This window comes from Dermacentor andersoni, chromosome 1 (assembly GCF_023375885.2).
Source record: "Dermacentor andersoni chromosome 1, qqDerAnde1_hic_scaffold, whole genome shotgun sequence".
Classification (NCBI taxonomy): Eukaryota; Metazoa; Arthropoda; class Arachnida; order Ixodida; family Ixodidae; genus Dermacentor; species Dermacentor andersoni.
The window spans coordinates 96,034,126-96,052,200 of NC_092814.1; the positions used below are offsets into that span (position 1 = coordinate 96,034,126).

The 18,075-nt window shown below is 45.5% G+C and overlaps 1 protein-coding gene across 1 annotated transcript in view; it reads left to right on the plus strand.

Moving 5' to 3' along the window:
- LOC126543284 (uncharacterized) overlaps positions 1-15,916 on the plus strand; it is a 98,679-nt gene extending 82,763 nt beyond the window's left edge. Inside the window, exons 13-15 of the mRNA XM_055061813.2 lie at positions 191-297; positions 3,684-3,804; positions 9,690-15,916. Of these exons, the coding sequence (XP_054917788.1) occupies positions 191-297; positions 3,684-3,804; positions 9,690-9,755 (294 nt within the window). The 3' untranslated portion in view covers positions 9,756-15,916. The remainder of the gene's footprint in view (positions 1-190; positions 298-3,683; positions 3,805-9,689) is intronic.
- Positions 15,917-18,075: the final 2,159 nt, after the last annotated feature.

Sequence of the window (18,075 nt, forward strand, 5' to 3'; positions counted from 1 at the left end):
AGAAGTTCTAACAGAGCTTAACAAAAATGATTGGGAACTAAAAAGTCTATATTGAAAGGAGTCTACTGTAAGGAAACATACATTGTTAAATTGTTTACTGCACTTGTACGTTGCTTCCAATTCAGATTAGTTGTGCACTGCTTGTTCTTGTGGGTGATGCTAATTCGGTTTGTATTTATTTTGTGTGCAGAATGAAGCTCTCCTAAAACAGCAGTTAACTGAGGCAAATGAGGCCCTGGAGAAGAACTGCCACATGGTTCACATGATCAAAACCAAAACAGAGGAAAGCATCGAAGGGTGGGTACTGCTTTGTAGATACTGTAATAAATTGTATAGCCTTCCGTAGCTGGCTGCAACAGTGGCCATATTCCAATGGGGGCAGAATGCCAAAACGTTTGTGTAGCTGCTTTGGGTTCACATCAAAGAACTTCAGGTGATAAAAATTAATCTGCAGCCCTTCACTACAGCATTAGACAGTTTTAGAATAGCGTTTGTCGCCTTACGTACGTTAAACGTAAGCACCTTTGCGGGACGTTAATGTGCGTGTCCTGTCAAATCTTTTAGTTTACCTTACGGAAACACAAATGTAAAGAAAACTTTTTAAAACGGCGCCGTCTGGTGCCTCGTGCCAAACGTATCCCAGCCAAGACTGTCCATTAGCAACCATCCTGCTGTTGCTATGTGGACGCATCTCGTTAGGCGTACGGGTGCCAGAATCACCGAACGATCTTAGAAAATGGACGTGCTATGCGTTCATAACTAACCTATCAGGTGAGTTTAGAGAAAGTGAAAGCTCATTACAATAGTTACTGGCGATCAACGCAAGTGAGAGCGTAGCCATCACGAGAATTCACGCTGAAGCGGGAGCCATGGTTGCCCCCATGTTCGACAACGCTATTTCTTAGCGTCCGTAAACATTAGACGTTAAACTCTCCAAATAATGTACGTTGTCATAGGGCGCGTAAACCGCAGAAAGCCGATACCATTCCGAGCATGCACAGTGAGGATGACACTATTTCTTTACGTACGTGATGCTTTTACATTCGGTTGCAAACACTAATTTAAAACTCTCCATTATTTTGCACCTTCTGGACATTAACCCTTATGGATGAGTGTTGCCTACAGGTAACACACGATAGAAAAATGTTTTCTTGCAGAGTTTTGGTAAGTATGAAGTTTCTGGCTAATGGCTAAATGTCTTTGGCCAACACTGAATAATAGGCAGCATGTGTTATTTGTTGGATTAAAGTAGGAACACAGGACAAGGAAGAAGTTTGGCACACTACTCGCTTTCTTTTGACAGCATGGTCACAGGACACAGACTGGCACTTGATTTCTAGCTTCAGTGGTATAACACAAGTAATGTAAAGCAAATGCAATGTACAGGGTGGTACTTTATGAAAGGGAACATGCGGGCGCGTGACCCGTGCTCTGTGGAGGTTGCTTAGAGCGCCAGCAAGTGGCAGGAAGAAGCATGTCCAACTACAAAAATTTAACTGCAAGCACTACAGTTGGGCTTGCCAGGCTGCGGCCGCCGATGCACCAGGCTTGTTTGTGTCATCGCTCTCAGAGCCAAAGTCCGACAAAAAGGCAGCATCCTCAGACTCGCTGCTAAATCCATAGATAAAATCAGCCATGGATGTAGCAGAATGCGAGATCTGCGATTTTTGAAGTGCGCACACTGCTCCTTGAGGCGGCCATTTTTACAGCGAAGCTGTATACCTCTACCGTCCAAGGAACTTTTCGTGTGATTTGCGTGGTAAGCAATTACCTCCCCATGCGTGGGCTGATCCCGGAGATAGTACAAAGCCGGGCCGACCCGCGGCGAAGGTGAAGCAGGCGTTAAGCACTCCCCATACGGGGGCTGATCCTGAAGATAGTACAGTGCCGGGCAGACCCGTGGCGGAGGTCAAGCAGGCGTTAAGCGCTCCCTATACGTGGGCCGATCCCGAAGATAGTGCAATGCCGGGCCGACCCGTGGGGGAGGTGGAGCAGGCGTTAAACACTTCCCATACGTGGGCCGATCCCGAAGATAGTGCAATGCCGGGCCGACCCGTGGGGGAGGTGGAGCAGGCGTTAAGCACTCCCCATACGTGGGCCGATCCCGAAGATAGTGCAATGCCGGGCCGACCCGTGGGGGAGGTGGAGCAGGCGTTAAACACTTCCCATACGTGGGCCGATCCTGAAGATAGTGCAATGCCGGGCCGACCCGTGGGGGAGGTGGAGCAGGCGTTAAGCACTCCCCATACGTGGGCCGATCCCGAAGATAGTGCAATGCCGGGCCGACCCGTGGGGGAGGTGGAGCAGGCGTTAAACACTTCCCATACGTGGGCCGATCCCGAAGATAGTGCAATGCCGGGCCGACCCGTGGGGGAGGTGGAGCAGGCGTTAAGCACTCCCCATACGTGGGCCAATCCCTTAGATAGTGCAATGCCGGGCCGAGCCGTGGGGGAGGTGGAGCAGGCGTTAAGCACTCCCCATACGTGGGCCGATCCCAAAGATAGTGCAGTGCCGGGCGGAGGTGCAGTTTGCCATTAAGGGGCCCACATACACAGCTTTGCTGGTCATCCTTCTTCAGATTGGAAGGCACTGAGTTTTTTTCTTTCTCCTTTGATAATCGCGGAACTTTGGAGAGTGTTCAAAAATTGCCGCCTGGTGGGAAATAAGCAAACTGCTTAGAACACAAAACTGTAGTTCTCCTCCTTCATGTCTGATGGTGCAGTGTGTCCATGAGCACCGCAGGTCTCGAAAGCGGTGTTTCAAACCATCGATACTGCGCAGCCATTTTTGCTTTCTACTTTGATGATAGCAAGAATTTAGAAACGGATTCAAAAACCACCGTCTGGCAGGAAAAAAAAGCAAACTGCTTAGAAAACAAAATATATTTCTTCATGTCTGATAGTGCAGTATGTCCGTGAGCAGCGCGAAAAGTCTTGAAAGTGGCATTTCAAACCGTCAATAGTTGGCTAACAATGCCCAAAGGACACAGTAGGGAAAGAGTTAAGCTACTTGAGGCATCTAGAGTATTTCAAAACCATTTTTATTTTGTGGAAACGGGGAGAGATGAAAGCGTAAGTTCCTGTTGATGCGTCAGTGCGATGTCAATGATTTCAAAGTATGTTCTTGTAATTGCACCATTTTGGTGCAGGAAAGATTCTCTTAATTTGCTAAATGGCTAATGGCTAACTTAGTGCTTCTCATCTATTCTTGCAAAACTGTATTTTTGTATTGTTAAAAACACTCAGCAGCTCTGCGCTGCCCATGTCTTGTGATCATAGGGGGCAGGCTGGGTTTTTTTTTTTTTTTTTTTTTTTTTTTTTTCAAGCTGCACTTGCAGCTTTTCTTCCCTGTCTCCCCCAATCTGTTGGAAATAAAGATATTCATTCATTTGGTTCCTCTAGCGTATAATTTATTCATTCTTTACCATTAAACACTTAGCTAACATACAGCCAACGCTGTAACACTCTGATGTCCAGGCAAGCCGGTGTGGGAAGCCGGTGTGGAAAAGGCAGGCGGTGTTACCACCGGCCTGCCTTTTCTTGCTTTCGAAGCCTCCTTTAGCAGTAAGAATGGCTGTGCTATCGCAGAAACTTAATTTACTAATACAGCTTAACTTGATATTCCCCTTTCGCGACCCTTTAAATTATCTTTCCTGTGTCCTGCTTCCTTTTTTTTTCTTCCAGTGCCAACAAAGAAGTGGAAAATACGAAACGGAACTTTGAAGCAGACATCACTGTTCTGAAAGGTCAACTCAAGAAGGCTGCAATGACCATCAATAGTCTTGAAAAACGACTAGAACAGAAGGTATGCCCTTTTGCATCTAAAAGTGGACGGGGCTTGATGGCTACTTTAAATGTCGTCCCCACACCTAAGTTGGTTACCAAACAAAATGTTTATCTTTAGAAAACTCATTTCTTCATCTTCAGGACATTACTAAAGTTCATCATACCATACCATTCTACTTTCCTTTGGTATGTAGCTTGTTATAATAATCATGATTATCTGCTCAATAAATAATTACTAAAGCCTTTAAAAAATTTTACAGGGTAAGGAAAAAGTAAACTGCTTTACACTGCATCATGTATGTGCCAATTATAGTGCAAGTTCCATTACAAAATATGACCGGTAGGTTGTCAAAATACGTACAACCATAAAATGCCCCTGCATCCAACTTTCCTTGCACATCAATGGACAAGGGTCATGGGCAATTGGCAAGTGCTGCACCCAATTTCAGTTCCTGATGTCCTTAGGGACTTGCTCCACCATAGTTTTAAAAAAGTAGGCTTTAGTTAGTTTCAGAATTCATTTTTTTGCCGTGTGGCAGCAATTTTTAACTAGTGTTTGAATCGCACCGCTGGTGCGAGTTGTTGGGGTTTCGGTGCTGACGCCCGCTATTGCGAATGGGTCGCAAGCCTCAAGGGTAGCGTTGGCCTGGCGGCCTGGGGCACTGGAAGCATCCGAAGGTCCCGGCAAAGCATGAGAAGACTGGTAACAGAACAACTTGTTTATTCTAACATAGCAAAAGAGCGGCCGGTCAGTTCGACCGAAGTGGAGAGACGGGAGAGCACGTAACTCAACAGTACAAATCGGAGCCTCTCCCCTGGCGTCCGGGGGCAGCTGCTCTTATACTCCCGGCGTCGCGGTCCAAAAAGGGAAGGTCACGGGATGAAGGTCACGGGATGAAGGTCACGGGACGGCGGAGCATGAGCCCACGACGGCGCGCACGTCCGAGCCGAGAGACATGCTGAACCGAGTGTAGTGACGCATCGCCAACCCTCACACACGACGGCGCGAACGGTTGAGCCGAGAGACCTCCAGGCTCCTCATTCGGGGAACTCCGCTCCCCGGCTGCCGCGCTTTGACAAGCGAGGGCACACACACACACACGCACACACGAAGACACGTGGCACTGAAACACGCCTGGACACGCTTGGCGGGTAGGCGTTGCGGCGGCGTTGAACGGGCCAAAATGTCCGCCGTTTTGAACAAAGCCCCGGCGTCCGTTGCATCCGCGCCGGCATTACCGCGCGTTGTAGGCGAAACGTAACACTAGTGTCTGGAGGTGTGCACCTTGCAATTGTGAAGATTGCAAGTGCTTCAGTAACTTGGCCCTCATGTGAATGCAGGTCTCACAATTTTGTTGCACCATCAAATGATCATCTGTATGCTACTAGTATCTGTCGATCTGGAGATGATGGTAGATCATGGAATGTAATGTGGACCATGGAGACCCACAAAACCAACAGTCAGCTGTTCAGCAGAGAGTGTCATTTTCTGCGTTTTGGCAGTTTGAGAAATTCTTGTGCCTATCGAGATGTTGTAAAGATCTTAGTAATATCTCATGTTTACAATGTTTCTACAAAATATGATTTCCTTCCCCCAGCCCAGCAGTATGTAACATTTTGCCCAATACAGTCGAACACGGATATATCGAACCCACATATATCGAATTATTGTCTGTATCGAACTCGTAAATTATCCCCTTGAAAATTCTGTGTTAAAGTATAGCAATCCGTACGTTTATATCGAACGATATTGTTACCCGCCATTGGATATATAGAACACCGCGCGATCTCGGCACTCGCTGCACCCGCGAGCTCCACACCTCCCACGAAATGCTCGGAAAATGTGAGAGTGAGAGGGAGGGAGGCTCAGACTGTACTCCCGCTGCGCACGCTCTCCGACTTGCGGAACTGCTTTTTTTTTTCCTCTCTCAAAGTCTCTCATCCTTCCCCCGCGTAACCATAGTGATCGGCTCGGAAAAGAGGAAAGAAGGCGCCGGCGGCCTCCTCCTTTTGCCTTTTTTTTTTCTTGTTGCTTTTTCACGAGTTTTGCTCAGCCAACCACAGCTCGTGCCTTTCGTGCGTCGCTGTCGCCCTCGGAGGTGACCATCGCGAGCGGTTTGTTGGCGTAGGCTGCGCACGTGAATTCTTGTGTTTTGTGCGCGTTCTTGTGTTTCGTGTTCATTATTGTTTTGCGTGAGTCTCACGACACGTGTGACTGGATCGTGCTGAGCTGACGCGGAAGCAATGGCTACAGCAAGCACAAGCAGCGTCAAGAAGCGCAAGAACCTGGACTTTGCGACAAAGCTGAAAGCCATTCAGCGTGTTGAGGCGGGCGAGAAAAGTGCGACGGTGGCAGACGACTTCGGGATTCCTCGGAGCACTCTAAGCACCTTGTTAAAAAACAAGGCGGACATAAAGTCGAAAGCGGCGGAGCAACGAACGTCGGGAGCTTGTCGTGTGCGCGCTCCTGCCCACGAGAAAGTTGAAAAGGCCCTCTATGCGTGGTTTTTAGAGGTGCGGGCTAAAAACATTCTGGTGGATGGCCCAATGCTAATGGCTAAAGCTAAATGGCTTGCCGCTGCACTCGGTGATGACAACTTCGCCGACAATACAGGGTGGCTGCAGAGGTTTAAGAACCGCCATAAGATAGTTGGCAAAACCATTTCTGGGGAAAGCGGAGCCGTCATCAGCCAGGATATCCAGCAGTGGATTTTGAACGAATGGCCGGAAATTTGCGCGAAGTTTTCACCCGCGGAAATCTTCAACACCGACGAGACCGGGTTGTTTTGGCAGATGCTGCCAAGCAAGACGCTCGACGTCCGGGGCAGCACGTGTCACGGGGGCAAGATGAGCAAAGTCCGCGTGAGCGTTCTGCTCGCTGCAAACATGGATGGCTCTCAAAAGCTCCAGCCCTTTGTGATCGGCAAAGCAAGGGCACCGCGCTGCTTCAAAAACTGTAAGCAGTCCCCGTTCGCTACGCCTTCAATAAGAAGGCGTGGATGACGCGTCAGCTGTTTATAGAATGGCTGCAAGCGTGGGACGCCGAACTGGGCAAGTCGGGGCGTCACGCTTGCCTTCTCGTCGACAATTGCTCGGCCCATCACACCACCTGCGAGCTCAAAAACATCGCGCTCAAGTTTCTGCCGGCAAACACGACAGCGAAGTTGCAGCCGCTCGACCAGCGCATCGTAAGTCGTTCAAAGTCGGCTACAGGAAGCGACTCATTGATAGGCTTTTGGTGAACCTCCGCATGGGCATGGAGCTTAAGGTTGACCTGCTGGGGGCCATTCAAATGATGACGGGCGCCTGGAGAGACGTGAAGCAGGATACCGTGGCCAACTGCTTCCGGAAGGCAGGCCTCGTGACGGCCAAACTTCCCGAAACCTGCGAAGACGGCGACAACGAGTGCATGGACGACTCGTTTCGCGAATTGTCCCTTTTCCCGGCTGCCGTTCCAGCCGAAGTGTCTGCTGACGATTTTGTGAACGTTGACAGCAATGTTCAGGCTGTTGCGAGCCTCGCCGACGAGGACATTGTAGCTGCAGTCGCAGGGACCCAGGCCGACAGCTCGAGTGGCGACGAAGATCGTCCGGACGAGGGGGTGGCTACACGCTCGTACTCCGCCGCTGAAGTGGCGGCCGCGTTCAGCTTGATTCGCCGTTGTTGTGGCGACATGGAAGGAACCGGGCTTTCGCACCTGAACAGCCTCGATAAGATCGAGGCTGGCGTCTTTAATTTCATTTGCAAGGCGAAGAAGCAGACCAACATAAGCGATTTTTTTTCACGCAAATAAAGCATTACGTTGCGTCGTGTGTGCGGAAATAGTTGTCATTCTTGAATGCGCCGATCGGTAGGTCATCGTCCGCCACAGGTAGTCTCTGGGCCTGTATTTTTTTATATCGAATTTTTAATATATCGAATTAATTCGTGATCCCCTTCGAGTTCGATATATCCGTGTTCGACTATATGTGTGGGACCTACCTGAAAGAGGAAGCTACCACCAAGCGCAAATATGTAGAATATGTAGCACACCTTACTTATGAGCAAGAACGTGGAAACTTTTATGGGTTGTTGAATATGGAAGAAAAAGTATTTGAATATATTGGAATATCTTGTCTATTATGTTAGCAGTGCAACATTTCATATAATTCCTATGCTTTTCGGTAAATTTCGCTTTTCACAAATTATATTACTTATTACGCCCTAAGAGGTGTTTTTGAAGTTTATATACAGTCGCCGACCGTTTATTCGGACCTCACGGGGACTGCGAAAATGTCCGAATAAACAGGTGTACGAAAAGACAGATTAAGAAAAAAAATTAAATCCTTTATTTCCACGCACTTATTTGGGCTCGGCAGTAGGCTTGGAAGAAATCGTGAATGCGCCGTTGCACGCTGTTCCGTTTACGTGCAATCAGATAAGCCTGAATCTCTGAGAGGGTCGTACGGTCACTATTAGCGGCTGAAAGCACAGTCACTGCTTGTACAGGCTCCGCATGCGACGGCAGCGTAGCACATGGTGCGTCATCTTCCGACTCAGAGTCATCGTCAGACGGTGCAGCAGAAACCTGACGAATGATCTCGCCGTCGTCGAGTTCTGCGCATGTCAGCACCTATGAAACTGTCAAATGAGACAATGTCCGGAATCGCAATGCAACCACTGCGCAGGTCTCGGCAGAACATTTTCCGCGTCAGTAGGGAGCACATCGGAAGGCGACAAGTCTTAGGCCTCCCGGCACCCGCTTGCCGGCATTCCCCAGCGCAGTCTGCGCGGGCACTGTCGGCGCCATTAGACCCTTGACGCGATGTTTACGTATGCCGCGTTGGCTCACCGAAACCTCGACACAGCACACAAAGCAAACACCACCGTGCCGACACCAGTCGCACAAACGAAAAACGCGGCCTGCTCGCAGCGTCTTGCGCGAAGAAACAAATCAGCTGCTGGATTGTCTTGACATGGCTTACTAAGCTGAAACTGGAACTGCTGCAGAGCCACTATCTAACCAGGCAGAAACGATGATGATGAGCGGGGATTTCCAGTAGCGCCACTTCGTGGGGCAGCAAGGAAGCTCCGTGCAAAACAAAAATGGCGCTCAGCAAGTCGAACCATGCACCGATCAGAGTCTGTGCATGGTGCTCTCGACCGAGTTGGCTCAAGGAGTGTCCGAAAAATCAGACGAGGTTGCAAGGTGTCCGAACTTTCGGCAGTTGTTATACATTATGGTCTATGGGAAGAATGGCGGTGCCGCGAGGCTGGCTGAATAATCGGGCATGTCCGAATTTTCGGAGTCCGGAAAATCGGTCGGCGACTGTATTTAGAAAATACATTTATTTAGCTTTCTACTGTCTCGCTAAATTTTGATGACTTCGTTTAGTGAACACTCTTGTACTGGTCTAACTGCCATTTTTAATAGAAAAAGGCCATAGTGATGTGGTGCATGTTTTTTCATATTAGAAAGAAAAAAAAAAATTGTACTGAATAAGTGCAGTTAGACAAAATGTTAACTGGAACATTAATGCTTGGACGTCCATGCTCAAACCATTCGAGTATGCATTCCTCGAAAGTAGTGGTAGGCATAGCATTTGTAGCAAACGGTAATGCTTTGCATTCCCGCTGGCTTCGATTTTATTTGACATACCTCGGGAAGTTAGCTAAAATATTAGTTATATCCAGTTATAATTAATCTTTTAGTAACTGTCGCACTACACTGGCATCCATCACTTACGAGGTCTTGCGAAAAAAGATGGTTTCTTAATCTAGGCTGCACTGCTTGAAAATCGAGTGTTCTCGAAAACACCCTATATTTGCACCATAATATTATGCATGAAAGTGCAGTTTCATACCTGAAATTTAGTGATCTCTTTATTTGCAAGTAAAACATTTTTTTTTTTTTGGTTCCCACAGAATGAAGAGAACACCGAACTGACAAAACTGTATGATGATCTCCTTAACCAAGTCAAAGCCAAATAGACTGGAATAGGCATGCTCAGTTCTGGCATGCTCTCACAGCTGCTCCGATTACTTCAACAGCGGTTCGTCGTGTCATGTTTGAGATGCACTAATTTATGGTTTCACTTCTGTGTTGGCACTGCCTAAATGTCTCAGCTTACTAAAGAATGTCACTGTTTGAAGCACATCCTGCAATGGTTGTTCTTAGCTATTCTGTTTCCTTGTTTTATGTGCATTGATCCTTTCTTAAACTGACCTTTTCTCAATCCTTTTTGGTGTCAATGACAACCAGAGCTCATTTGGGCAGAAAAACAAATTCTTTACCATAACTGTTTGCTTCTATTTATGTAAACATATTGCAAGATTTTTAGCTTTTTTGTATTGCCTTATCCACTGGTTCAGACGCGTTCAAGCTTTGCTCATAGACTGCATCTTAGTCATTTTTTTTTTAGTGGGCACAGTAATACAAAATTCTTGCAATAGCAATTTATCTTTTTGTATTATGTATGCATGAAAGTGACATGAAATACTGTTTTCTAGGTTTACCAGCCCAGCAAACATTATGCTTGGAACTGTGCTCCAAATATAATGTAGATTTATTTTTAAGGTAAATTTTGCCTATAAAGATGCAGTGACCTAAGGCACTAGGCAAACTAAACTTTGTGGGCAGTTCCTTCCTTTTTACTTGGGGAGGCGTGTGTGGACCTGTAAATAGCGAGAGGGCAACTCACTCCGACGAAAAGTAGGGTGTGTGGCTGCAGTGAGAACTCTTTCTGGGCATCAAGTCCAATGAACGTGGTGTACACTACAGTGCATCTCTGCAGCCTCACTCAAATGCAGTTGCCTTGCTGTAGTGCACCTGGATCAGGCCCCTTGATGTGTTGCCATAATGTGTACCCACATGGGGTCTGTCACTGTGTAGCTTACCTAACCTGAACACTAAGAGGCACTGTTCGCCAACACAACTGCATTAGGCATTTAGTTTGCATTATAATTGTCTCTATATTTTATTACACATAATTATATCCCAAGTCGAAATTCCTTCCACGTGGTCTATTTGTGCAAATGCAGGTTTTAGCTGCTTTTACTACTATTGACATGTCTTGTTCTCCTTGCATACTGCAATTTCTTGTCAATAATAAGACACACATGCAGCTGCTATTTTTTGTAAAGTGTCAAAAATAATGAACGAGCCTGTGCCATTTTGAGGTGATAAAAATGATAAAAACCCCATAGGGAATGCTGCTGCTATCACCTGACTGCCTAAGTAAATGTACGACGTGCACAACTTGCTTTGACACTTATTGCCCCAATGAGCCTTTGATGCTTCTTTTCCATTCATTGCTAAATTTTTGAGTTTGTGCAATAACATCATTTAACAGCTTAATTGTTTAACAAATGCATTTGCCACTGCCTTTTAAGTGTAAATCACAGAAGTGACATTTTTTAATTGCTTCCATTATGCAATTTTTACGTAAGTGACAAGAAAATTTTAAGAGACCTTAACTCTGCATAGTGTGCATGTGTGTATACCAGGCTTGGCTCTATGCACACGAAAAATGCTTGAAGGCACGTTATGATCTGAAATTTAATTTATCTGTAGATGTGTAGGGTATGTCTGAAAAGAAATGTCACCGAGTCAATTCAAAAATATTTATCAGGTCACTACAACACATTAAAAGGTTTCAAAATAGGTTCCTCCTGCGTCGATACATAGCTTCAAGCAAGATTTTCTAGGCATATAAGCGTCGCAGTAGGCCTCCTCCAGAATGCCCCTTGGAGCTTTGGTTCAAGCCTCTTTACTTTCTAATTTGTATCAAAATGATGTCCTTTCATGGAAGTTTTCCAGTGCAGAAAGAAAAAAAATCTTGGGGAGCCACGTCAGGACTATGGGTGGCTGGGGAACCATTGGCACCTTTGAATCGACCAGGAAGTGAATCGCAGGGAAGGCGGTATAGGCTGTTGCGTTGTCATGGTGAAGTTTTCAATCTCCTGCTATATCAGGCCGGACACAATGAACCCTTTGTTTGAGTCTCTTGAGAACTTACACCTAGAATTTGGCGTTGATGGTTGTACCATGTGGTACAAACTCATGGTGGACGAGCCCCTTGATGTCGAAGAACGCAATGAGCATGGTCTTGACTTTCTGACTTGCTCATTCTGGCCTTGGGCTGAGGGGACACTGAGGTGTGCCACTCAATGCTTCGCCTTCTTCCTTTCTTCCTTTCTTTTCTCGTCACCTGTGATTGACATCTCCTAGAAAGGGGGGGGTCACTTTCACACAAGTCCCAAACTTCTTAGGACGTTTCAACTCTGTGTGATTTTTGGTCATTTGATAACACTTTCAGCACAATCTTGGCACACATTTTTCGCATCTGCAAATTATTTGTAAAAATGTTGTGAACAGTACTTTTCGGAATGTTTAATGTCTCTGCCACTAAACACACAAATGGCGGTCTGTCTTCGAAAGATCTCTCATGTGCGTAATATTTTGATTGGTGATGGTCATTGATAGCCATCCAGCACAGGCTTCATCGCTGACCTCTTCATGGCCTTCTGAAAATGCCTTGTGCCACCAGTAGACTTGGATGTTCTGACAGTTATCACCAAAGGCAGTCTTTATCATAGGAAAAATTTCCACTGTGGATTTGCCGGGTTTCACACAAAACTTTGTGCCAATCCTTTGTTCCAACGAGTGCTGCATTAAAGCGTGCACGGGAAGTGAAAACGAGTCCCACTGAAAAGCCTGTCCTTGCTCTCCAGATGGCAGCAGACAACAGAGTGACCATGCTTAGCATAAGCTAATTTCCCCCTCCACCAATCCCAACCGGTCCTAGCGCGCTGTGACTTATGGTCACTTCACAATTTAATCGCTGGCATTACATTTAGGACAAACCCTGTATGCAAATAAAATGAGCCTATTTAATGTCTCATTTGTAGCGTTTTCCCAGAATGGTGTAATAGTGCTCCTTCTTGTGGTCACTTAGGCATGGTTTCATTAGCTTGCAATTCTAAGCCATAGTTTTCTCTGAACATGTGCAGCACTTTAGGCCAAACTGGGGCCTTTCAATCATGTTCTGGAGATATTAGGCACTAATGGCAAGCCTGTTTAACTCAATGCCTCCCTAGATTTAGGTTAAAAAAAAGTTCGAAATTTAAAACACGACCATTACATCGATTTACCACATGAATGTGTTACTTCAAATAGCTCACACAATGCTAATGGTTGCATGACTGTGGTTCTTAGCCTTGCTTCATTTTGTGAAAAATTGTTATTAAAATATATACTCGTACCAGAGTCACTAAAGGGAAATTCTAAACCAGGCCATATGTCGAGCTGGGAAACATTGTTTAGTGGAAAACGGGATTGCCTTTTGAAAAACGTTGCAGTTGATGGCCAAACGCTACTCTTGTGCCCAAAGGCCACAGTGGGGATGTTTTCATTGTCATCATCTCCCCCATTTTAGCCAGGCTTAAGGTAGATTTCTGTAGCTTCATCATTATGATTGTGCCACATCTCCGTGTGATGGCATTTATTTTGGGCCTTGTTCCAACCGCTGATTAGAACGTTCTCACTAGGACTGGGGGATTAAACCCCACAAGTTACTTATATTAAACAGTGCCTGATAGGGCTGGTTAGTTCTTCGGATGCGCAACTTTTCAAAATATGGTGCTGGTGAGAAATTGAAGGGTAACCAAAAATGTTCACTGTGGCATCAAACCTTTTTTTAACCTTCTCCATGTAAAAGTCTGTTGCATGTGTGGGCACGCAGAGGCAACTTTCTAGTGTTGCAAGGTTTAATTTTGTTTTGAATTTAAATTGGTTATATTTTTCTTATTGGCTGTTGCAGGTGGGAATAGGAATATTTTTCCAGGAAGAAAACTTGTATCTCTAATTGATAACCACTTTGCTTTTTGCAAAGAATCAGTGTGGTACTCAACTGCCCTCGCTTATTAAGAAATTTTTCATGACTTTTCAGTTGATTGTCATCATACAATAATAGCTTGTCATATACATGCATAAGTCCCTAATTGGACAGCACTGTATTCCAGGTGTGAAAACAGTGTGGTGTAAAAGAAAAAAAAAATTCCTGCTGCTGTATCTAGGCACGGAGAATTAAGATTGTCAGAAGGCCCTGGTTTTGGAATGTGAATGACATCACTGCCAGTCTTTCTTGCGGTGTACTGGTTTACCAAACCTCTTTTTGACGAAAGTGGATTGCTGTCACAAAAGTGCAGTTCATCAATCTAAATAGCTCAAAACACAGGCTATTCAGAAACTGAAGCTCCTGCATGTGCACAATTTATAAATTTTGCGACAGAACTGACAGGTAACTCAATAATGTGTGACGGAAGAGTTGCAGTGCTTTTCAGCTGGATTAGACATAGGCATTAGTGCTGCTCTTGTTTTTCCCTCAGAACCTGGCTGATCTTATCCACTTGTGAGGGCAAGCGTAGCAGTTCAACAAACACAAAGGGAAGTACTGTAGAATGTGGTAGTATGCAAATTGCCCATATTTAGTATGCAGTTGTGGAAGGTGTCCGTCTGATATGAACCAGTGGTGGAGGCTATTCAATTACTCATGTTTTCAGTTAACGGAGATGGTGAGCTAATACAACATTCATTTGTGTTTACAATAAAATTGCTGGTAATGGAGTTTTAATCCATATTTGAGTGCTGCACTCTTTTTGTGCAACTTGTCAGAATTTGATGACTGGTACATTCCAGCATTTCTGTTGTGCTGCACCTATGTTTTTAGTATTGACAAAATGGGACTGAATTGAAAAGGGGAAGTTCTCGCTACTGTGCCATCATTTTGAAATTGCTCTTCTCTCAGCCAAATTCCAGACAAAACAAGTCGCCTAGACTGAACATCGGTGCGATAGCCAGGCTTTCTCAGTCATTTGCTCCTGATAGTTACTAGAAGGGGTCACCTAATTTCATGTCTGTTTTGCGAAAACAGTTCATTGTTCAGTACACTTCTTGCTGGTTCATGTTTGTATCAAAAACTTACTATTGGTCACGAACTTTTTTAATCATATTAGTGTAAAGACACGGCACACATAATATACTTTCGTGTGTGTGTGTGTGTGTGTGTGTGTGTGTGTGTGTGTGTGTGTGCGTGTGTGCGCGTGTGTGTGTGGGTTACTGGTGGGATAGAAATAGACTGGACTGGCATGAATTTTTTCGTGAAGCAGGCGTATTGAAAACCAATTTCCTATCTTTCTTCTGTTTTAGCTCCAATCTCGTGTGTGCCCACAGCTTGTAGTTTGCATCATGCTACGAAATACATTAACAGCTACAGTCATTACGAAGGTTGACAAGACTTAATGGACAAGATTTATTTCAGTTTCCGATTTCACTTACATTGCTACCAGTTGTTAGACGTCTTACATCCATCCCATCTCATTGCAATTTATATTGTTGAGTGCATTTCTGTGTGCTTGACCTGACTTCTGTATGGTCCAAATTTTTCCTCCGATGTCTTCCCCTGTTGTATTTACCTTCATTGAGGTATTTAGCCTTTCAATTGTTCTGAATTATGTGTTCCCTTTTTCTGCATTCTGTCTGACTTTGACAAGTGCTCTCGTGTCTTGTTTCTTAGGCTGAACATCTTTGTAGTCTGTAAATGCACATTTGACATGTAAAGCACATAGTGGTGAAGCTGTTATCTGCATTGCACTTTGCCACTTCTTTTGCATTTGTTGTGGCAAGAGTTTGCTGATGCGGACTAGTGCTGTCCTATTGTAATTTTTTTCCGTAGCACTGCATAGAGGCTACCAGAATGCTCAAATGTGTAACATTGACTAGGCGCTGTACTGTGGGCTAGCTGACACTGCTTGTGGAATGAAGTGCTGGGATGCTAAGATGCTTTAGTGAACCTATGAAAAACAAGCTGAATGTCCCAGTGACCATGCAAGAATTTGCTTGGTCCATTTGGACATACAAAGCTTTTTGAGTGGTGATGGCAGTACCTCGCAGCATTTCTTCATTGTCTGTTCTGGAAAGTTCTTGTCTTTTGATGCTACTCTTTGTAAATAGTAAGCTTTTGCTATCACTGCTGTAAATGCATGCTGAAATATAACTTGTGCACCTGTCTTGCTCCACAGTGCAAGACATCCCATGTAAGGTTGCTGCAACATATAGAAGTGATTAAATGATGCAGTTTTTATGACCTATATTTTTGCCGCTTGATCTACTGAATCTCTCCAGACAGGCTACTGTCCTGTACTGCTTAGTAGCATGTGTATATTGGGAGTTGCTACATTTGCACCACTGAAGACTTCAGAATGTGTTTGCAGCATGAATGGAGATACGTACAACTTGATGGGATGCCTTTTCTTTCTCTCTTCCTTATGAGAAAGAAAAATTTTCATGGTCGAACACTCGCTTCCATAGGGCAGATACACTGCTAGAATAGCTGCAATTTCCGAATGCACTAGTTTGTTGCATGGAATGAGCTGCTGCTACTGGTGAATATGTAAGTAGAACACATGAAACAAGTCTGTGAAAGAAATGACAAGGAACTTGTTCACAGCATGCTGCAAAACTTTTTATATAGCACATTACTGAACACTATAAAACAGCAGTATTAACTTTGTTCATACCTACAGTATACCTATTGGCCACAGAGCAAGATAAGCCCTGGCATGAACAAACTAGCCTTGGTGATTACAACGAAGGTGCCAAATAAAACAACGGACGAAGGAAGGAGACACGGGACAACCATGTAGGCACGTCCCGTGTCTCCTTCCTTCGTCCGTTAATTTATTTGGCGCCCTCGTTGCAATCGTGTATAACCAACTCGCCCACCAGCACGTGCTCAGTAGCTTTAATGGAAAGCCTTAGATTCTAGCAAAAGCTGTACCAACCCTTGACAGAAGCAGAAGCAGTGCTTTACTGATGCTCCCTAGCGATTTATGCAGTGCGGTCTCCATTGTTTTGAAGGTAGGGGATGCAGGACCCCTATATGCCTATCTTCCAAGCTAAAGTCCCTGCTCCTTCGTGTTGATGCTGACCAAGAGGCTGGAGGGACGCTGCTGCTGATAAACTTAATATTTATATGAAAGGCACATCGAAAGAAAAAAAAAATCTTGCACGAAGTTGGTCAGAAAATAAGGGGAGAGCACTTCTTTATTAGCGGCGCATAGATGTCCTTTTATATCGACTCTTGTCCCGCCCTGCCCCTTTTTTCCCCCACATTGGGGGACATCGGCTGACCTGTCAACGGCCAATGAAAGTTATGCAGTCTCTAGGCGCAAGAAAGGGATGTGCGCACTTGCACGTGGCGCGGCGTCCTTCCCAAACTGGCTGTCGAGTCTGCGCAGTAATTAGAAAGATTCACCCGGCAGAGTGGCCTAGCTCGTTTGCGCTCATGGGTACTTGCAGTGCTCCTCCTTCGAAGTGGCCATATGTGCACTGCACAGCAATCAAAGGGTCCCTCAGCACTCCAGATCGCCAGGGATAAAGCGTCGCCCTAGCCCTGATGAGGTGGGTGGCATTAAGTGAGGATGTCGAATCTCTGCGCAGCAACACAGATATGGCACTCTTCCTACGAAGAAAAATTTACATTTTTAAATTGAAATAGAATAGCAATGAGAATGAATGTGGAAAAAAAAAAAAAGGCAACTTGCTGCCAGTGGGAGCAGCACCCACGACTTCCGGGCAGCTGTCCACTTGGTCCACCCAGCCAACAATGTTGCCACCCACTTTCTTGCGGTATTTGTGTATGTGTAGAACACCTAGCCCTGGGAGTGTTAACCAACGCCACCCACGGCCATGGAAGCAGGTGGAACACCCCATCAATCGCAGACATCGCATGGTACGCAAACAACCGTGCAATGAACCCTCGTATGCTATCTGTAGGCATCAAGGCTGCCAGGGTTGCTATGCAATGGGCAAGAAAAGGGCGAACCAGGGGCTCGATTGCCACAACCAAGCGAAGTCAAGGAAAACATGGGGAAAGTTCACTGTTTACGTGCTTCTTTAGATGCCCACTCCATGTTTGGTGTTCGTATGTAACACCTGTGGTGATATTGCAACAATTTAAGTGTTGCATTTTTATAATTAATCTATTCTCGGTTGAGTAGCATTTTTTTTCTTGGATGCGAATTGGGAAAGAAAGCCGGCAAAAGGGTGTGGTGCTTGGGTGGAAAACGATACACACGTGAGTAGATTAGCATGGCAGATTATCCCATTTTCTGACGCTTGCACCACCACCTTATAGGTACATTCGATTGGTTTCTACCACGCCCAGACTCAGTTTGCTGCGATGCGGACCCAAATATGCCCAAGCCGCATGCTCAGCTGCTACCATAGAAATTGGAAGAGCCACGGGAA